The sequence below is a fragment of the Chrysochloris asiatica genome, unplaced genomic scaffold, assembly GCF_000296735.1.
Source record: "Chrysochloris asiatica unplaced genomic scaffold, ChrAsi1.0 scaffold00047, whole genome shotgun sequence".
Classification (NCBI taxonomy): domain Eukaryota; kingdom Metazoa; phylum Chordata; class Mammalia; order Afrosoricida; family Chrysochloridae; genus Chrysochloris; species Chrysochloris asiatica.
Genome location: NW_006408565.1, coordinates 17,366,384 through 17,385,469, shown reverse-complemented (window position 1 = coordinate 17,385,469; position 19,086 = coordinate 17,366,384). Strand labels below are relative to the sequence as shown.

General features: G+C 51.3%; 1 protein-coding gene across 1 annotated transcript in view; it reads right to left on the bottom strand.

Moving 5' to 3' along the window:
• Positions 1–2,167: 2,167 nt before the first annotated feature.
• HSPG2 (heparan sulfate proteoglycan 2) overlaps positions 2,168–19,086 on the bottom strand; it is a 106,159-nt gene continuing 89,240 nt past the window's right edge. The window contains exons 77-99 of the mRNA XM_006862403.1: positions 16,076–16,286; positions 13,732–13,829; positions 13,035–13,301; positions 11,599–11,708; positions 11,253–11,400; positions 11,055–11,171; positions 10,274–10,385; positions 9,428–9,572; positions 9,245–9,344; positions 9,022–9,131; positions 8,793–8,901; positions 8,026–8,124; positions 7,319–7,540; positions 6,804–7,048; positions 6,280–6,451; positions 6,063–6,185; positions 5,916–5,972; positions 3,536–3,611; positions 3,348–3,426; positions 3,123–3,193; positions 2,951–3,034; positions 2,522–2,625; positions 2,168–2,340 (exon numbers count right to left, since the gene is read on the bottom strand). Of these exons, the coding sequence (XP_006862465.1) occupies positions 2,168–2,340; positions 2,522–2,625; positions 2,951–3,034; positions 3,123–3,193; positions 3,348–3,426; positions 3,536–3,611; positions 5,916–5,972; positions 6,063–6,185; positions 6,280–6,451; positions 6,804–7,048; positions 7,319–7,540; positions 8,026–8,124; positions 8,793–8,901; positions 9,022–9,131; positions 9,245–9,344; positions 9,428–9,572; positions 10,274–10,385; positions 11,055–11,171; positions 11,253–11,400; positions 11,599–11,708; positions 13,035–13,301; positions 13,732–13,829; positions 16,076–16,286 (3,032 nt within the window). The remainder of the gene's footprint in view (positions 2,341–2,521; positions 2,626–2,950; positions 3,035–3,122; positions 3,194–3,347; positions 3,427–3,535; positions 3,612–5,915; positions 5,973–6,062; positions 6,186–6,279; positions 6,452–6,803; positions 7,049–7,318; positions 7,541–8,025; positions 8,125–8,792; positions 8,902–9,021; positions 9,132–9,244; positions 9,345–9,427; positions 9,573–10,273; positions 10,386–11,054; positions 11,172–11,252; positions 11,401–11,598; positions 11,709–13,034; positions 13,302–13,731; positions 13,830–16,075; positions 16,287–19,086) is intronic.

The window sequence follows — 19,086 nt, the reverse complement described above, 5'->3', positions numbered from 1 at the left end:
TCAGTATGAATTATAACTCAATGTAAAGAAAACAAAAAATCCTCACAACAGGACCAATAAACATCATGGAAAGTGGAGGAAAGATTGCAGTTTCACTGAGATCCACAATCAATGTTTATGGAAGCAGCAGGTAACAAAGCAAATCTGCTGCACAAGACTTCTGTAAAGTGGTAAAAAGCAAAGATTTCACTTTGAAGAGTGACCTCCTTTTTTTGTGAAAGCTGGAAAATGAATCAGGAAGACCAAAGAGTTGATGTCTTTGAATTATGGTGTTGGTGAAGAATGTTGCAAGTACCATGGACTGCCAGAGAACAAGCAAATGTACCTCGGAAGAAGCACAACCAGAGCGCTCCTTAGGATTGAGGCTAGCAGGACTTCGTCTATGTACTATGTTGTCAGGAGGAACCAGTCCCTGGAAAAGGACATCATGCTTGGTAAAGTAGAGGGTCAGCAAAGAAGAGGATGGACGGACACATGGCAGCAACAATGGTCTCAAACAAAACATTCGTAAGAATGGCACAGGACTGGGCAGTGTTTCTTTCTGTTGTGTATAGGATCACTATGCACTGGCATCAACTTAGCACCTAACAACAACATATTAATTTTTGTATCTTGTCAGTCTCCTATACTAAAACACCAGTCTCATGAAGACATTTTTGTCTATTTTGCTTACTGCTGTATTCCCCAATCCCTAGAGTAATGTCTGGGCTATAGTAGCTACTCAAGAAATACTAGATAAAAGAGCGGCAGAATGAAGCTCTCTAACCTTCAGTTTCGCTTCAGTTTCATTGAACTGGTAACCGAAAAGACAGAAGTTTAAATCTACCAATTGCTCTGAGGGAGAAAGATGGAATTGTCTGTTCCCATGAAGATTCCTAGTCTTGCAAACCCTACACAGCAGTTCTACTCTACCCCATGAGGTCACTGAGTTGGCAACGACTCAGCAGTAGCAGGTTAGTGGGTATATTTCAGTGTTAGAGTTGTCAAACACTGCATGTGTGGTTCTACAGGTAAAATGCCCATCACAGAGCATGACGTGTGCCCAGAAAACATTCAGCATGTGTACATCCCAGGACAGGGAATCAGGGCCTTCTAGCCTGAAGCTGCCTTCTAGGTATCAACTGCTCTTGGGTGCCCCAAGTTGGCCCACCCTCAGGTTCCACCAAGTTAAATCCTAGGCACAGACACAAGAGACAGTCCTGGCGGGGATAGCACCGTTTATTTAAGAAAAACCAAGACAAAGACCTCAGGAGGGTCCCTTCTAGGACATGGAGGGGAGGTAGCCTGACCCCCACAGTCTGGAGCTGCTGGTGGGAGGGCGCTTGCCTCTAGTTGGGCCCTCAGTTTCCACAGATAGGGTCGGGCTATCATTGACTTTCCATCCTCCCAGTCAAGGGCTCTGGCTCCCCGCTGCCCCCCAAACACTAACTCATCCTGACCATCAACACCTTCTCCCACTGTCCCCTGGGCCTTCACTTCCAGATGGATGGTGGGACACAGCCTCTCAGTGCTGTGCTGTGCTGTGTTGGGCTAGGAGCAGCTCCTGGGAAGAGTTGGGGAGGGATTTCCCTTGCAGTCCAGAGGGCACAGCCCCTGGGCTGGGTGTTGAGGGAGGACAGCTGGGAAGAGGTAGAGGGGCTGGGATGTTGGCTGATGAGGGTGGGAAGCTGCTGCCCAGGGCTGAGTGACTTTTTGTTCCACGGCTGACTCTCAAGAACTCTTGCAACCCAGGGGAGAATGGCAAAGACAGTTGCCGGTGCCTTCCCGTCAGGTAGCTGTGAGGTACCAGGCTGGAAGCCGAGGCTAGAGTGTCCAAAAGGGCTTTCATAGGAATGAAGGCTGCCCAAGGGCTGCAGAAATGGAGGCATCCTCCAGAAGTTCCACCTGAGGGACCAGTAGGGGCGGTTCTGGGTCTACCCAGTCACATACCTGGCCCCAGTTCCTGGAGCCTTCTGAGACGCGGCCACATCCAATCTGCCCTGCCTACCAGCCTTGTGGCTTTGCCCAGGGTGTGTCCACCCTCCAGTCCAGCCCAGGGCGGTAGCAGCGAAGTGTGATATCGCCTCTGTTTCTTACAAAAAAGTCGTCATAATAATATTAATAATAATATACTCAACATTGTCAGGCTGGGGTGCTGCCCGGGAGTCTGTGTGGGGCAGGCGGGTGCCTACGAGGGGCAGGGGCGCGTGTTGGCCCCTGTCTGGGCATGGTGCTGCAGGTCCAGGGGCTGAGGGGGTGGGGCGCCGGCCCAGGCCGAGTGTAGCACCAGATTCTTGATACAGCCTGTGATGCCTGCCGAGAACCTTCCCCCAGTCAGCTTAGCCACATCGGGGGCCCCGCCTGTGGGAAGAGAATTGGAGGGAGGAGGGGTGTAGTGATGTCAGCTGCTGGGCCGGGGCTCCAGGAGTCCAGGGAGTGAGTAGGGAAGGGAAACAAGGTCCATTCTTGCTCCAGTGCTGGAAGAGTCCCTCTCCCTCCCAAAGACCGCCCAGGCCCACACAGAGGCTCACGTGCCACTGACCGATGTAGACACTGCTCTTGGTGTTGACTGCCACATTAGTGCCTGGGGACTGGCCGCTGACCATCTCCTCACCGTCGACCTGGATGGAGCCTCTCCGGCCCTCTCTGCAGAGGAAGTGGGTCACTTTCTTCCCTCCCACCCTTTGCCACAGAAACTATAGGCTGAGAAGTCTGCCCTGCCCATGGAATTCTTTCCTCCTTCCATGGGGGAGATCTGGGCCCCCTACCAGTTTTTAGCTGTCCCCCCAGCCCCTGGAGTCCTGTCCTGCTCTTAAAGTCTGTACTCTGGGCGGTGGGTTCTCCCCTTGTTCCGGCTTCAAGTTCTGCCCACCTGGAGCTCAGTGCCTGCCTCCCTGCCCATGGTGAGGGCATCCCAGTCCATTCCGGAACTCTGGGCCCCTTTCCCTAGAGCCCAGTTGGACACCCTTACCGCAGCGCCATCACCCGATGCCACTCGCCATCATTGATGGGGTCCTCAGAGACCAGGCGAGCTTCCCCACTGCCCAGCTGGTAGCTGTAGGTCACACAAGTCCAAGAAGGTATGAGCTGGGGTAGGCCTGACAAGTGAGGGGTGGGGCTGGGGACCTGGGAGCTGCACCTACCTGAAGACAAGCTGTCCTTCCTGAAGCCCAAGACTGATGAAGTCCTTGCCTTGGCCAGCCTCTCCCACAATCTGCCAGGGAAGCATGGGGTCTCTGGGGTTCCCGCTCTGGAAAGCTGGGGCCCCTAAGGCTGTAGTGCTGCCTTCTTTCCCCACTGCCCTTGCCACTAAGAGGCTAGCCTCTTGTCCCCGGGCCCCCAAGACTCCATGTCCCATGGCTACTCACCGCACCCTGCCAAAGCAGGAGGCCATTGGCTGTGGTGGTCCGCACCTCCAGTTCGATGGTCTCAGGTGCCTCAGGTAGGCTGTGGAGGGAGCAGCATGTGAAGGTCACAGGTGCCCACATCCCAGGTCCCCTCCTCACCTCCCTGGGACCTGTCCTTCCCGCCGGGCCCCCTGCTACTTCCAGCTCACCCTCTGAAGAAGATGCGACCAGGGAAGGCAAGGAAGCCACCATCATGAAAATAGGCACCATACTGCCCAGGGGCGTCTACGGGAGAAGTGAGGAATGCTGGGCCACCTGCTCACCTGCAGGAGCGCCCAACAATCCTCAGATTTCATAAGCCCCACCTCCACACCAACACAAACCAGTACTGGGGTTCAGAACCCAAAGCCTTGGAGACCCAAGTGGCCATGGACAGAATTCAGTGTGTGTGTGCATGGGTGGTGGGGGTGAGGCTGTGAACTTGAAGCCCCAAGCTGCTAATTGGAAAGTCAGTGGTTCAAACCCACCAGCCACTCCATGGGAGAAAGATGAGGTCGCTCTCATATAGCTCTGCAGTCTGAGAAACCTTATATAGGGGTTGCTATGAGTTAGCATCGATTTGATGGTTATGGGCTTGGGGAACTTGGAAGTGGAGCCCTGGTGGCACAGTGAACAAGCACTTGGCTGCTAACTGAAAGGTCAGCAGTTCAAACCAACCAGCTGCTGTGCAGCAGACAGATATGCAGTCTGCTTCTGTCCTGTTGTGTCCTAGAGGGTCTCTATGAGTTAGAATCGATTCCCCAGCAATGAGTTTGGTTTTTGGAACTTGGATGAGGGAAATGCCATCTGTATTTTCCCTCACTTCTCACTGCATTTAGCAGTTCCTTTAATTGTGGCTGTAGGCAACAAACTGTAGCAGCAGTAGCAGGACCTGAGACTCAGTCACTAATAGAAGTCACACACATATTTACTTATCACATCAAAGTAGCTGCAGATCTTCCAAATGGTTGTTTATACTTATCACTTATCACTAAGTGATAAGGAGATCTTGTTATCTCATGTGTCAATAAAGAAGTGCATACATTATAAATCAGCAAGTTTAAAGACTATTTTGGTAAGCTTGTTTGGGTAGTATTGGCTTCCTTTGTAATTCTATGCTATTTTGTTTTGTGCAGCTGACAAACTCAACAGGGGGTGACCAACTACCCTGATTGTCTAGTTCAGTCCTGGTTTTAGCCCTGAAAGTCCTACATCCTGAGAAACGCGCTGGTCCGACACAAATAGCTGGTCACTTCTGTGTGTGACACACAAAAGCTTGGTTAGGAATCCTTGTGTAACCTCCATCAGACAGATGGGAAGACAGGCTGGGAGTGAAGGGACTTTCCTAGTAAGTGGGAAGCCTTGCTCAGCACCTGGGCCTTTTGCTCCAATGTCCATACAGTGTGTGGCATCCACGTCCCCAGCCCCGTCAGCTCACTGCCCATCCTTCCATGCCGGTTCTGGCCATTGGAGGCTTGTTAGCTACAAGTGCAGGGGACGCTTTGCCAGTCTCCCCCCCAATGATGAGGATAACAGCTTACATTTATCGGGCACCTACTATGCGCCTGGCACTGTGATGAGAGATTCACAGTGTGTTACAAACACTATTCCATCAACTGAGTCCTAGCAGGGACTGTGGAATGAGCCTGCCCAGAACCACTCTGTGGATTAGACAGAATATTAATTAAATGAACATCCTGTACCCACTTGTACCGCTCTAGGGATTTTACCTTCACACAAGTTTCATCCAAAGCCTTGTGGAAGGATGTTACATGTCTCCCACTGTACCTGAGGAGACTGAGGCACAGAGAGGTTAAAACACTTGCCCAAAGTCACACAGCTAATCAGGGGCAGGGTTAGGATTTAAACCAGGCAGGCTGATTCCACAGTCCATGTCTGTAACCAGCATACCATGGGTTCTCCATTTATCTTCATAATAAATTGGGTGTTACATGTCTATGGAACAGTTTGTACATTAATAAATGTTTAATAAGCATTCTTTATCATCGTCTTCACTTTAAATAGACTGTGGAATTCTTGAGAGCAAAGTCAAACACACTGCTGTTGGTTGAGGTTCATAGCACCTCTCTAGGACAGAGTAAAACTCGTCCTCAGGGTTTCCGAGACAGCTAATCTCTATAGGACTATACAAACCAGATGATACTCCTGAGGAGTAGCTGGTGGGTCCAAACCAGCCTTGCAGTTAGCAGCCCAAGCCTTAACCCACTGCGCCACCAGGTCTCCTTCTTGAGAGCAAAGATCCTGTCCTTAAACTTCCTGGTCCCAAGACCAGGCTGGGCACACAACGGTTATTTGTTGACTGAATGCAAGAACACAGAAGAGGAGACTGAGGTGGTTCAAGGACTGCCCAAATCGACATCACCGTAAGTCTGAGGCAGGACCCAGCCCTGCGAATTTGCGCTTGTGATTCTGCCTGTCTATGCTCTGGGTAGCCCTCCCATGAGCCTTCCTTGCTTGGAGGCCGGAAATGAGTGTGTGTGGACCCACTGGAAGAGGAGGAGGCCAAGCCCGCCCACGCCAAGCCCATACCATTGCCCCCACTGCCTTCAAGATGCCAATCGGATTCTGCTGTGCCACGTCCAGAGCCTATGGGGGAAGAGCGGAGTCTCATTGGTGGTTAATGTGTCCAGCCCCAGGGCCCAGCAGGGTGGTGGAGAGAAGCTAGGACTAGCTTACCGTGTTGGCAGCGTGGCCCAGAAAAGCCAGGACTACAGAGGCAGCGGGTGCCCTGGCAGGTGCCCCCATGCAGACAGGGCTCACGGAGCTGGCAAGGGTTCTCCTCCTGCTCGCAGAGGTCTCCTATGGGACAGGGCGGTGGTGAGCGAGCCTGGGTACGAGTGGCCACTGGCCACCCCACTCTCCCTCCTGGGCCCACTGTGGGCGGGGCTCACACCTTTGAAGCCATCTCGACACAGACACTGGAATTCATACTCGCCAGCGGGCATGCACGTGGCTCCGTTTCGGCAGGGCTGGCGCTCACACGGGGAGCTGTCATAACACTGCCCAATGCCCCGGCTGCCCAGGAAACTATAGGTGAGGTCCAGCCGCTTTCCATTCACTGACACCTGTGGGCACAGGTGCACTGAGGGACTGATGGGGGCAGAGGAGGCAGAGGCCCAGGGGAATGCCAGTACAGGGTAGCTGGGAGCCCAAATGCGAGCAGGAGTGGTAGCATGTGGTTCTCTAGGGCTGGGTGGGGAGGGAAATAAATTGGGTGCCTGTGTGCCAGGAGCAACATCAGTGCAGTCGGTCCACAGTATACCAAGTAGGTGTTACTATCCCCATTTTACAGATGAGAACACTGAGGCTCAGTGAGGTGAAAGGTCTGGTTCCATAGTCTTGGGTTAGCTGCAGCAGCAGGGCCCCAGTTTGCACCCCTTCCTCTCCCCAACTTGTCTTCTGGAGGCTGGTCCTTACCTCGCCCACACAGCCATGGAAGTGAGTGCTGATGTTGGTGTCTGGGGGCACTTGCACGGATGGCTCCACGCCCCCAAGGTAGAGAAGGGTGTGCAGGTTGAGGCCCTGGCTCTTGCCTGGCGAGGAGCGCAGCACAGGTCGCCCACCGTTCACCCGCAGGCTGCCGTCCTTGTTGAGACGTTCTGCAGACACGTGGTGCCAGTGGCCCAGTGCCAGTGGTTCGATGCTACGTAGAACAGCCAGCCCTGGGGAGGAGACCAGGCAGGCTGGGCGAACAGGTAGTCCCACCCCACCACATACAAAGACTTAGCTGATAATGAGCTTCTTACAACCTTCTCATTTCCAAGTTGGGACACTGAGACTCACAAAGGGCTTGCCTAAAGTCACACAGAGAAACGATGCAGTGGTTTGTCCAAGTCCTGAATGTATTCTTCTATGCCTCGCTGGGCCATGGGGAGCCAAGGGGAACATAAAGCGTGCATCCACACCCATCTCCATTTGCTGCCAGTACTTACCTGAGCCCAACTCATAACGGAACTCCAGGTGACCTCCAACCATCGCCAGGGACACAAAGTCCTCCACAGGTGCACTCTTCCCCCCACTGAACAGCAGGATTCCATCGGGCATCAATGGCTTGAACTCAATGTCCAGACGTAACTCGTGGTGTGTGTTGGTGAGGGCAGGCAGTGCCAGGTAGGAGCCGGTGCCCGACATGGAGGGTGTGGTCACGGTCACACCTGCAACAGCCACAGCTCAGCCAGGGTAATGGGGATGTAAGAGGCCCTCCTGGACCACTATCTGTCCTCTTCCCCAGTCCCAGAGGCTCAGGGTCAGCTAGGCAACAACCGTAGCAGCACCAGAGCCCCCTGTTCCCTGACCCTCCAGACCAGCAGGTGAAGGTCTCTAACAAGATTTTATCATCTTTATGGTCTATCATAGGAACCCTGGTGGTACAATGGCTAAGTGCTTGGCTACTAACTGACAGGTTGGCTGTGAGCCCATCATCCGCTCGGCAGGAGAAAAGACCTGTCAATCTCTTCCCATAAGCTACAGCCTGCGAAACACTATGGGACTCTTCTACTCTGTTCTCAGATCACTGTGAGTAGAAATGGACTCGATGGCACACAACAACAACAACATGACCCATCGTGGCCTCAGAGTGCCCCTGCCCAGTTTCCCCATCCTTCTGGCATCTTGCAGGTCTTGGGTCTGGCTCTCTCACCTTCCTCACACTTTATCCCTGAGCGGCCCAGGTGGCAGCGGCAGGAGTAGCCTCGACCGTCAGGCCGGTTCACGCAGGTGGCATCAGGTCCACAGGCCTCTGGGGGAAGGAGATGGACAGCAAGGCTAATGAGGACACTGAGGGGACTCTAGAGAGGGTGGAGCTCAGCCCATCCCTCTCCAGAGCCATGTCAGCCTTGGAAGGCTGCATCCAGCCGGGTGAGGAAGTGGTTCATTTCCATGGAGTAAATCCCAATTCATGGAGACGCTACTTGTGCATGCCACAGGGTTTTTAAGACTGTGACCTTTTGGAAACAGATCTCCAGGCCTGCTTTCCAAGGTGCCTCTTGGTGGGTTCGAACTGCCAACCTTTTAGCTAGTAGTTGGGTGCATAACCATTTGTGCCACCCAGGGTGGTCTGAGGGCATGGAGGGAGAAATGGAAGGCAGCAAGAGTGGGGCCCGAGGAGGCTGGATTGGGTGCTGGTGGTAATGATGGGTGTATGAGTGTGGCATGTGACTGAGACGGTGTACCTGGATAACACTGTGAGGTTAATGAGTACCTAGCTAGTAGGTAATGGGGACAAGGGGAATAAGATAGTAGGTGGTGGTACCTGAGTGGCGATACTAGGAGGAGGAGGAAGTACTTGGGTAGCAGTGATGGAGAGGGTATGGACCAGGGAGGGGTGGGGCGAGTACCTGAATTACAGAAGGGTCACAGGGGACACAGGGTGTCCAGGGTGCAGTGACTGGGTGGGTGGGCACATACCTGGGTGGCAGTGCAGGGCCTGCGAGTGCTCACAGCGGCTCCCAGTGAATCCGGCTGGGCAGAGGCACACGTAGCTGCTACTCTCTGAATCATGGCATCGGCCACCATTCTGCAAAGTGGTCCCCAGAAGTCAGGCAAGAATGCTTTCCTGCTCTCCTACACTGCCCACAGCAGCCAGCCACAGCTGGGGCCAGGGGTAGAGGGGGCTGGGCAGCGTGTGTGGAGTCACCTGGCAGGGCCGGTCCCGGCAGGTGGGGCAGTGGGAGATGCCATGTGCTGTGAGGTTGAGGTCGTGGAAAACAATCTCCTCGCCTTGGATGCGTAGCTCCCGGACACAGCCTGGGGGCAGGAAGGATGAACCAGGGGGTCCTGGGAAGCCTGCTCAGCCCCAGACTGCCCCTACAACATTCACTAGTCAGCCAGGTGAGGTTTGGCCCTGGCAAGAGGCTCACCTATGAAGCCGCTGCCCAGCCCCGCCTTGGAGATGGCGCCGTAGTCGGGGTAGCCGCCCAGGTAAAGCTCCTCATTCAGGTCCAGGCCCTGGAACTTGCCCTGAAGAGAGGGGGAAGTTGGGAATGGCAGCAGAGGTTGGGCAGGGGTTGGGGCTGGGAAGAGGGGCCAGGGTTGGGTCTCACCTGAGAGGTCCCGTTGACTGGGGCCAGGGTGCCCACAACCAGGGAGCCCTGGGTGAGGCTGCGCAACAGGGTCACAGTGTGGAACTGGCCCAGGGCCAGGGGCGTGGGGTGGCGGATGGTGGCCATGCCAGAGCCCGCGTCAAACCTATTCCAGTGGAGCAGAAGGTGGAGGTGGAGTTAATATGAAGCCTGGACTAAGGGGCACCCGAGAAAGGATGCGACCATTTCCTGTAGACATGGTTTGGGGGCTGTTCCTGTCTTTGTCCCTACCTTGTCCTCCCATCCCATCCATGATGCTCCACAGGTCTTCTCTCCCTGCATCCTCTCCTAGGGATCTCTTCCGGAGCAGCCCAGAGGGCTCCAATTCCCCCAGTTGCAGGGCACCCCAGCCACCCCTGCTTCACTTCCTCAGAATCCTCCAGTCTCAGAAATTCCCTGGTTTCTGCCTCTCTTTGGCTGGTCTTTGTCTACTAGAACATAAAAGTATATTCCTACAAGGGCTAGCGCTTATCTGTTTTGTTGATGTCTGCATCAGTGCCTGGCACATAGTAGGTGATCAGCTGTTGAATGAATGAATGAATGACATCTGACCTGCAGCTTCCACCCATATGCATGCACTCAGTGCCACTGAGTGCCCATTTTACACGTGTCTGAGCTGGCTGCTTCCTCCATCTGACTGGTATATTGTGCCTATTCCAGCAGATCATGTGATCACCAAGGGAAAAGCTCTGTCTCCTTCTTGCTCCAGGACTCCTTTGTACCAGAGCAGTGGGTACCTGACTTCAGCTCTGCCATCCTATCTCCCAGCCCCTTCTTTTACTGTGAATAGGAGGGCAAGGGTCTCACCGGAACTCAGGCCTTCCACCCACGAGGCCAAAAGAGATGAAGTCGGGCTGCCTGTGGGCCAGGCTGGTGGGGCTCCCTGGACTCCGCTTCTGCCCATTGTATAGCAGCATCCCTGGGCAGACACAGCTAGGTCAGGGCCGCCAGTCTCACTACAAGGCTCCCTACACGCCCCAGCCCCAGGAACCACCCCAGCTCTTCCCTGAGCCTTTCTACTGTAACCTCCTGTCCCCACTGTGGTATACTTCATAAAACCAGGGCCTTCTCACTCTCTCAGGGTTGGTGACCAAAAAGAAGGGCCTTTCTGGGAGTCCCCAGTGAGAGGGTGAATGTGCTTCACTCATACAGCTAGGTCTACCTGAAGGAGGAGAGGGAGGCAGACTCACCGGAGTAGAGGAGGAGGCCTGGACAGTGAAAAGCAGAGAGCGGAGAAAAACGGGAAGAGAGAGAGAGAGGAGAGGGTGAGAAATGGGAGACCCCGAGGGGCAGAGGACCAGAGATGGCAGTAGGAAGAAGGGATAAGAGGCAGCATGTGGATGTCCCACAGAGGGAGATGGGACCATGGGAGGTTCAAGATACATCACAGGGGTGCAGGGATGGGAGAGAGGAGGCATGAAGAGCAGGTCTTGACTGGGAGGCCCAGCAGGCTTGGAGCTCCTGGACAGGGAATGTCAAGGGAGGTGGACAGGATTTGAGATTGCCAGGGTTCGGACTATGCTGGCAGGCTACTACAAAGATCCCGATCCCAGGCCAGGCCCCGCAAATCAGCTCCTTTCCTGCTTACCATCAGCTGAGTCGGGCCGGAAGGTGATCTTGATCTCAAACTTCCTGTAGGCATCCTTGATGGTGGGCAGCGGCAGGAAGGAGTGGGGAGTCTGTGTGAAGTAGGGCACCACGCGCTCTGCCGACAGAGGGCACAGTTAGAGGGGAAGCCCACCTTGAACCATTAGGGTGTTGCCCAATTCCAGGGGACAGGTCTTACCTGGCACCTGCAGATGGGCAAAAGCTTTGACTTTGCCCTGGCGGTTGGTGGCAGTGCAGACATAGGTTCCAGCATCCTGGGGTCGGACGGAGGGCAGCATCAACATGTTGTTCTCCAGGCGGCTGTCGGGCGGCAGGTTGCCATCCAGCTGCAAACACAGAGTACTTGGACCTGGCCTTAGCCCACACTTTCCAAGGGTTAGTATCCAGCCCTGCCTCCGGGACACCTCAGTACTGACAGCACACAAGTCTGTGCTAAGCCTTGTCAGCCCCTGGGGACACTGAGATGCTTATGAATTATTCCCTGTTCCCCTGATATGCCTGCGGGTTCCCTGCCCAGCATTTACCTTGGACCAGGTGATGTCAGGAGTGGGGTAGCCAGAGGCCATGCAGGGGAAGACAGCTGCAGAGCCAGCAGGCACACGGACCTCTGGGGGTGTTGAGATCTGGGGCAAGGCTTGGGAGAGAGGGTGAGAAGGAAGGAGACATATGTCATCATTTCTCTGTCTGGACTTGTTCAACCTTGTTATCTCTTAAAGGGAGGCACAGTGTTCTCATTTTACAGATGAGGAAATTGTGGCTTTGAGGGGGAGAAATGGCTGCTCACCTATTGTACAGAGAGAGCAGCAGAGTCAAAGTTAGGGACAGGTCCATGCAACTCCACTCACACTGCTATTCAGGGTTGAGGGGAGAGCTAACAGGGGTGGGGTCTCTAGGAGGGTCCCACATCTGGGCAGTAAATTGTGCAGCCTTAAATTTGCTGAATACCTACTAGGTGCCAGACAGTATGAGGGAGTAGATTTAGGGGTAAATTGTATGTAAAAAAGCATTGCCTTTACAGAGATGAGGACATGGAAAGATAGAGCAGCTGAGGACTCTAGACACCTGGAAAGAGAAAGGCTGTGTGCTGGTGGCCAGGAAGCAGGTTTGCAGAATGTGCCCTTTGGTTGTTTAAGTGATTATAGATTCCTGAATGTTTCTGTGTACATCCCCAAAACAAAACAAAAAACCAGAGGGACTAGAAGCAAACACTTGAATAATGATGCACGGAGGAGACTGTAATCATTGCAATGAAACAATGAGTGTAAAACTGATGCTCTCCCATGTAAACTATCACTCAATTCACAATAAATACTTAAAGAAAAAAAAGGAATTGCCTTTAGAGAAAACACTTATTTCTTCGTCCTTGTTTTAGACTTTGTTTGACACCCACTCATGTTTATGGTATGTCTGTACCATCCAGCTGGGCTATAGCTCTCCCCGCCCACTCAGGGCCAGCACTTCAGGTAGATGAGGACTAAAAACACTTGTGGCTGCCAAGATGATCCGACTCCTGGTGATGCCAGGTGCCATGTGTTACAGAGAGAACTGCTCCATGGGGTTTTCTTGGATGCGATCAGATCGGCAGGCCTTTCTTTCTCCAAGTCACTGGGTGGGTTTAATCTGTCAACCTTTAGGTTAGCAGTCAACCACAAGCTGCTTGTATTACAGCCAGGCTCTGGATGTAGGTATCCTTTTCCTGCGAGAAGTCCCACCTCCATTATCCCCAGTTCAATTTAGGCCCAAGGAGTAGCTCTTGGTCAGTGAGGTCTAGCCTGCCTCGAGAATGCTTACTTCATCCCCAGCTGCCACCACTTGTGAAACCTTCCCCTTAAATACACAAAATGGAAAATCCCACCAGACAGTGGAAAAGCTGAGTGAAGAAGGCGGTGGGGGCGGGAGACTGGTACCAGAAGCCTGTACCCCACTGCCTGTGCCCACGGAGGTCCTTGCTGGCCCTCACCTTGCACAAGCAGCAGCACGTGGGACTGGGTGGTGCCAGCAGCGTTGGTGGCAGTGCAGCGGTACTGTCCTGCGTCCGCCAGCTCCACGTGGGTGATTCTGACAATGCTTCCGCTCTGCACAACCCCAGGCCGCAGACGTCCTCCAACTTTGCTCCAAGTCACCTGGGGCTTTGGATCACCCATGGCCAGGCACTCAAATTCCACACTATGGCCGACCACCACAGTCTGCACGGAGGTCCGGATGTTGATGAGCACTGAGGGCAGGGCTGGGGGAGGAGAGAGGCCAAGGGACAAGTGAAATCAGTGCAGCTCAGGCCTGGCCCGAGGGAGGCTGCTGACTACCAGGAAAAGGTGCTGCTGGAGCCCTACTATTCATTCCTTCCTGCACATATGAGCATACTCATTTGCTTGTTCATTTTGTTTATTCACTTACTCACATGTTTACCCACTTATTCATTCGGTCATTGGTTTGTTTGACCACCCACACATTCATTCCTTTCATGGGCCTTCTTCCACCCTGTGTTAAACTGATCAAGTTTTCTTCCTCTATCTAGACACAAGGATGATGCAATCAGATCACTCTCTGGATTCTGATGCATTTAAAGGACTTCCTGGGGAACATCATCTGAGCCCTGGTCCCCTTGCCCTGCTCACCTCTCCCCTGCTCTCCACAGAAGCCCCAAACCAACCTCCTACCTTGGACAATCAGCTGGGCACTGGCTTGGGCCTGTCCCCATGGTCCATGAGCCTGGCACACATATGTTCCTTGGCAACTCTGGTCCAAGTTCTGGATTCTGTAAAGAAAAAAATAATAAGGCATCAAGGAGTACAAATAGCTGATGAGACTGCCCAAGAGTTGCAAGCTGTCAGAGATCAACACACTTCTTCTTCTCATCCAATAATCACACAAGGTAGGTAAGTACAACCTGTGAGGGCTGGTATGTGCTAGGATTGCCTCATTTTTCCAGATCTCAGACGTTTTCTGCCTTTGACAGGGTGCAGCTTTACCACTTTTCTGGTGCTCATTTTCGTGGAAGATTTTTGCATCTTCCTTCTCTGACAGGTTTCTCTCTTATACAGGTCCCTGATTTCACAAATTTTACTGTAGCAGGGTGGGTGTCACCACATTCATTGTACAAGGACCTTCTGGTCTAAAGCTCAAGATCTTGGTTACCAAATGGCAACTGACATCTGAGGTCATCTGTCTATACCATGGCAAGTCAAAAAGTATTGCTACAAAATCATAGGAACCTTATTAAACAAAACTATCCAAATGTGAAGCATTAGTTTCTCAACGTATCTTCTGTCTTGGTCTAAACGTTCTGAAGGTGGTGTTTTGATCTCTCCCATCTTTTCCTTGAAGGAGCTCTGGTAGCGTAGTGGTTATGAATCGGGCCGTGAACCGCAAGGTCAGCAGTTTGAAACTACCAGCTGTTCCGCAGGAGAAAGATGAGGCTTTCTGCTCCCATAAAGATTTATAGCCTTGGAAACTCTGTACAGGGTCGCTATGAGTCGGAACCGACTCCACAGCACATAACAACAACAACAACAACATCCTTCGCTCAAAAATTCTGCTCTTTTGATTGATACCATATCAAAATTGCAGTTTTGGTATACTGTTGTTGTTGTTTAGGGTTTAGGGTTTCTGAGGAATGACTGGTAAATTTGAACCACTGACCTTGCAGTTGTGTGTTTATCCTACAATGCCACACCAGAAGTCCTTTGGCATCCTGTTGTTGTTAAGTGCCATTGAATCAGTTTCAACTCATAGGGACACTGTATAGGATTTCTGAGGATCAGTGGCTGGTGATTGAACCACCGACCTTGCAGTTCAAACTGACCTTACAGTCCAATGTATTAACCTATAGCACCACACCAGGGCTCCTTGGTACCCTAGAGGGGCTCAAATTGTATTCTGTTTGAATGTTACTAGAGTTTGGGAAGAAAAAAGAAGTCTGAAGAGGCAAGATCAGGGCTGTAGGGTGGCTGGGATAAGATTTCTCAGTGAAATTCTCGAGAGCCCTGGCTACCTTTAAAGAATGAACTTATATGTTACTGTGATGGGAAAAAGAAAAAATTTTCTCACTGCCAACTCTCCCAGTCTTTTCCCTCCACAATGCAGTTTTCCATCTTCTTAAAACTTCTTCCTGATCAGCCTGTGTAATTGTCCTATGTCATTCGAGAAATTCTATTATGATGGGTCATCTTTGGAATCCCAAAAAACAGTTTCTCTAACCTGAGCTGACCCCTCAGCCTGGAACTGGACTGGCGTAGCAGATCCCCTGGAAAGCCACTGTTTTGCTTGGACCTTTTTTATTTAAAGCACCTAATGAAGGTCAGCAAGGAGCTCTGGTAGCGTAATGGTTACGAGTGGGGCTGTGAACCTTAAAGTCAGCAGTTCGAAACTACGAGCCGCTTCGTAGGAGAAAGATGAGGCTTTCTGCTCCCGTAAACATTTATAGCCTCGGAAACCCTGTACAGGGTCGCTATGAGTCGGTTCCGACTCCATGGTACTTAACAACAACAACAATGAGGGTTAGCAGTTCGAAACTACCAGCTGTTCTTTAGGAAAAGGATGAGGCTGTCTGCTCCCGTAAAGATTTACAGCCTCAGAAACCCTGTACAGGGTTGCTATGAGTCGGAACCGACTCCACAGCACATAACAACAACAACGAGATGAAGACAGGCGTATTACTGAGAGAACTTGTCTGCAGGCTCCGCTGGTCACAGAGACATGCTTAGACACGCTTCATTTAAACTAAATCTGTGAATGACGGACTGCTACCCTCATAGCGATACTTCTGGACTCAACCTTATGTCTGGACCTAACGCCAATTCTCTCTCCTTGATAATAAGATGGCACGGGCCACAGTTTACTGTGCTAAATGCTCTACAAAGTCTCAGATGACCCACTGCATACCCAAGAACACTGAGGCTTAGAGAGGTGAAGTGACTTGCCCAAGGACACTGGTTCATGCCAAGTCCCATAGGTCAGGTATTTTAACTCAGCCTATTATGAGCCCTGAGCTGGGGAGCTCACCGCAACACCCCGTCTTGCACGCTGTGGCCAGGAGGCAGCTGACCCCCTTCCTTGAACCAGCGGAGCTGAGTGTTCCGGTCGCTGGGCACAGCACAGTGGAACTCCACACTGGCCCCGATGCTCTTGGTCTCCAGCTGAGGTGTCACCAGCACTGCAGGTGAGGATCCTGCAGGGATGGAGGTGGCGGGGAAAGAGCCGGCAGGTACAGACCCTGTGGGGACAGAGACAGGGGTCTATGTGTATGTGTGTGCACATTTGGTCCCCTGGGAAACCTTCATTCCAGCATTCAAGGGCTGCTCTCGTGGTTGTCTCCCTGACCTGAGAAAAAGGGCTTTCATTGGCTCATTGGCAGATTCATTCATTTGCTCACTTAGGCAGCTGTTCAATAAACACGTATAAGAGCCTGTGGAGGGTTGGGTTCTGTGCCTCCAACAGCCCCTGGCTTTCGGAAGGAGAGGGCAATCCAAGATAGAGTGGAAGGGGTCAGTTTTGGAAAAACTCAGACATTTCAAGGAAGGACAACAAAGACTATTCCAGCTCCAAGGAGTTGTCCACAGTGCCAACATCTGCATAAGCAGAGGGTGAACACAAATGCTTGCTATCACCAGTAACTATGTGCCTACGATGTGCTGGGGGTTTTACATCTCTGTCCTTTAAAGTCAGCCTGTGTGGCAGACACTATTTACAGATGTGTCCACTTTCTAAATGAAGAAATTGAGGCCCAAAGAGGTTACATGATTTGACCAAAGGTCACACACCTCACATATGATCAAGCTGTGCTTTGTACCCAGGCCCCTCTGCCTTCAGTACCCAGGGTCGTATTCACTGAGCTGTATGCGCTTCTGCTTCTAGAATCCAGGGCCTGACAGCCCTTGTTTGGCTTTAAGGCACTGACATGGAAGGCCATGGAAGTGTTGGATGCTTTGGAGAGCCCTGGACATGTCAGGGTGAGCCTTGGCCTGTCACGTACACCATCGTTACCATCAAGCACTGACCCAGTTCGTCCTGGGTCCTGTGATGGACAAACCTGGACTGCTGAGCTTACTGGGCCCAGGTCCTCTGTGAGTGCCCTGTCTGCAAACACAGCAGCAGTCACTGACAGTGTCTGATCAATGTCAAAGGAAGGCAGTGGCAGAGAGAGCTGAGGATGCTGAGAACACAGTGGTCAGAGACCTTCCTGGATGCCTCATAGAACAAGGGAAAGGCACACTAGGCATAGCACAGAGGAACTCAATGCTACATTTCAGGTGGGGCATTCCAGGTGAGCAGCACTTGTCTGTCAGTTTGTCAGATTGTTGTGGCTATGATGCTGGAAGGGTCACCCAAGGTCGACAGGTTTTAGCGGAGCTTCTAGATGAAATGCGACTAGGAAGAAGGGCTTGATAATCTACTTTGAAAAAAAATTGGACGGTGAAAGTCTTATGAGTAGCAGTGGGACATAGTCTGATCTAGTGCTGGATGATGAGCCTCTCAGGTTGGAAGGCACTCACAATACGACTGGGGAAGTGCTGGCTCCTCAAAACAGCACTGACCATAATGACATGAATGGAACAAGGCTTTCAGGACCTTTATTTGCTGATGGAGCATGACTCAAAATGAAGAGAAACAGCTGAGAATATCCACTAATAATCAGAACATGGCATGCATGAAGTATGAATCTAGGAAAATTAGGAGTTGTCAAGGGCGAAATTAAACACGTGAGGGTTGAGATCCTAGGCATTAGTGAGCTAAAACGAACCGGTATTGGCCATTTTGAAGAGAAGGATCATATGGTCTACATACTATGTGGAGAATAACAAAATGAAGGGCAAGGGCATTACATTCATTGTTTTAAAGAACACTTCAACATCTATCCTGAAGTACAGTGCAGTCAGTAACAGGATAATATCCATATGCCTACAAGGAAGACTTGCTCTGGAACACAGAATAACTAAAGTAAAAGGATAAAATGAAGGCAAAGAGCTGAACAGAAGATTTCAGAATGACTCAAGAGAGTCAAATAAGGAAATCTGCAAAGACCTGGTGTCAGAGAACTAAAGTGGAAGAACACACTCAGCATTTCTCATGCTGAAAGAACTGATGAAAAAAAATCAAGCTCTAAGTCACAGTATGGAAGGATTCTATGGGCGAAAAAACTGAACAACACAAGAAACATCACAAGATGGAAGGAATGTGGTTGTTAAGTGCTGTCGAGTCAGTGGCTGATGAGTTTGAACCACTGACCTTGTGGTTCAAATCAACCAGCGCCACCAGTGTATCAAAAAGAACTGGTTGATATTCAGTCATTTGAGGAGGGAGCATACGATCAAGAACTGTTGGTATTAAAGGATGAAATCCAAGCTGCCCTGGAAGTATTGATGAAAGATGAGGCTACAGGAATTGACAGAGTACCAGTCGAGATGTTTCAACAAATGGAAGCATTGGTGGAAATGTGCACCTGCCTATGCCAGCAAAGCTGGCTAGCCAACTGAAAGAGAACCATGTCTATGCCCATTGTGAAGCAATCACCAAAGAAAGGTGATTCAACAGAATGTGAAAATTATCAATGTCAGTAATATGTGCAAGTAAAGTTTTGTTGAAGGTGATTAAAAAATGGTTGCAGCCATCTGAGGAGACTTCAACAAGTTCTTGGAAATAGGGAATTTTAAAAGATAATGGAATTTTTCCATGGACTTTGTGAAGCCTCTTTGTATATCTACAAGGAACAGCCAGAAATTCGAGCCAGATCCAGTAAAGGAGGTAGACTGAGGGATATCATTGCTGATGTCAGATGGATCTTGGCTGAAAGCAAAGAATACCTGAAATATGCTTACTTGTGTTTTATTGACTATAAAGGTTTAATTCACACATGTGGGACCTGTGCACAGATCAAGAGGCAGTCGTGTAAGCAGAAAAAGGAGTTACTGAGTGGCTTAAACTCAGGAAGGTGTGAATTAGGGTAGTATCCTTTCACCATATTTATTCAATCAGTATGCTGATTGATTATATCAGGATTGTATCAAGATTGACAT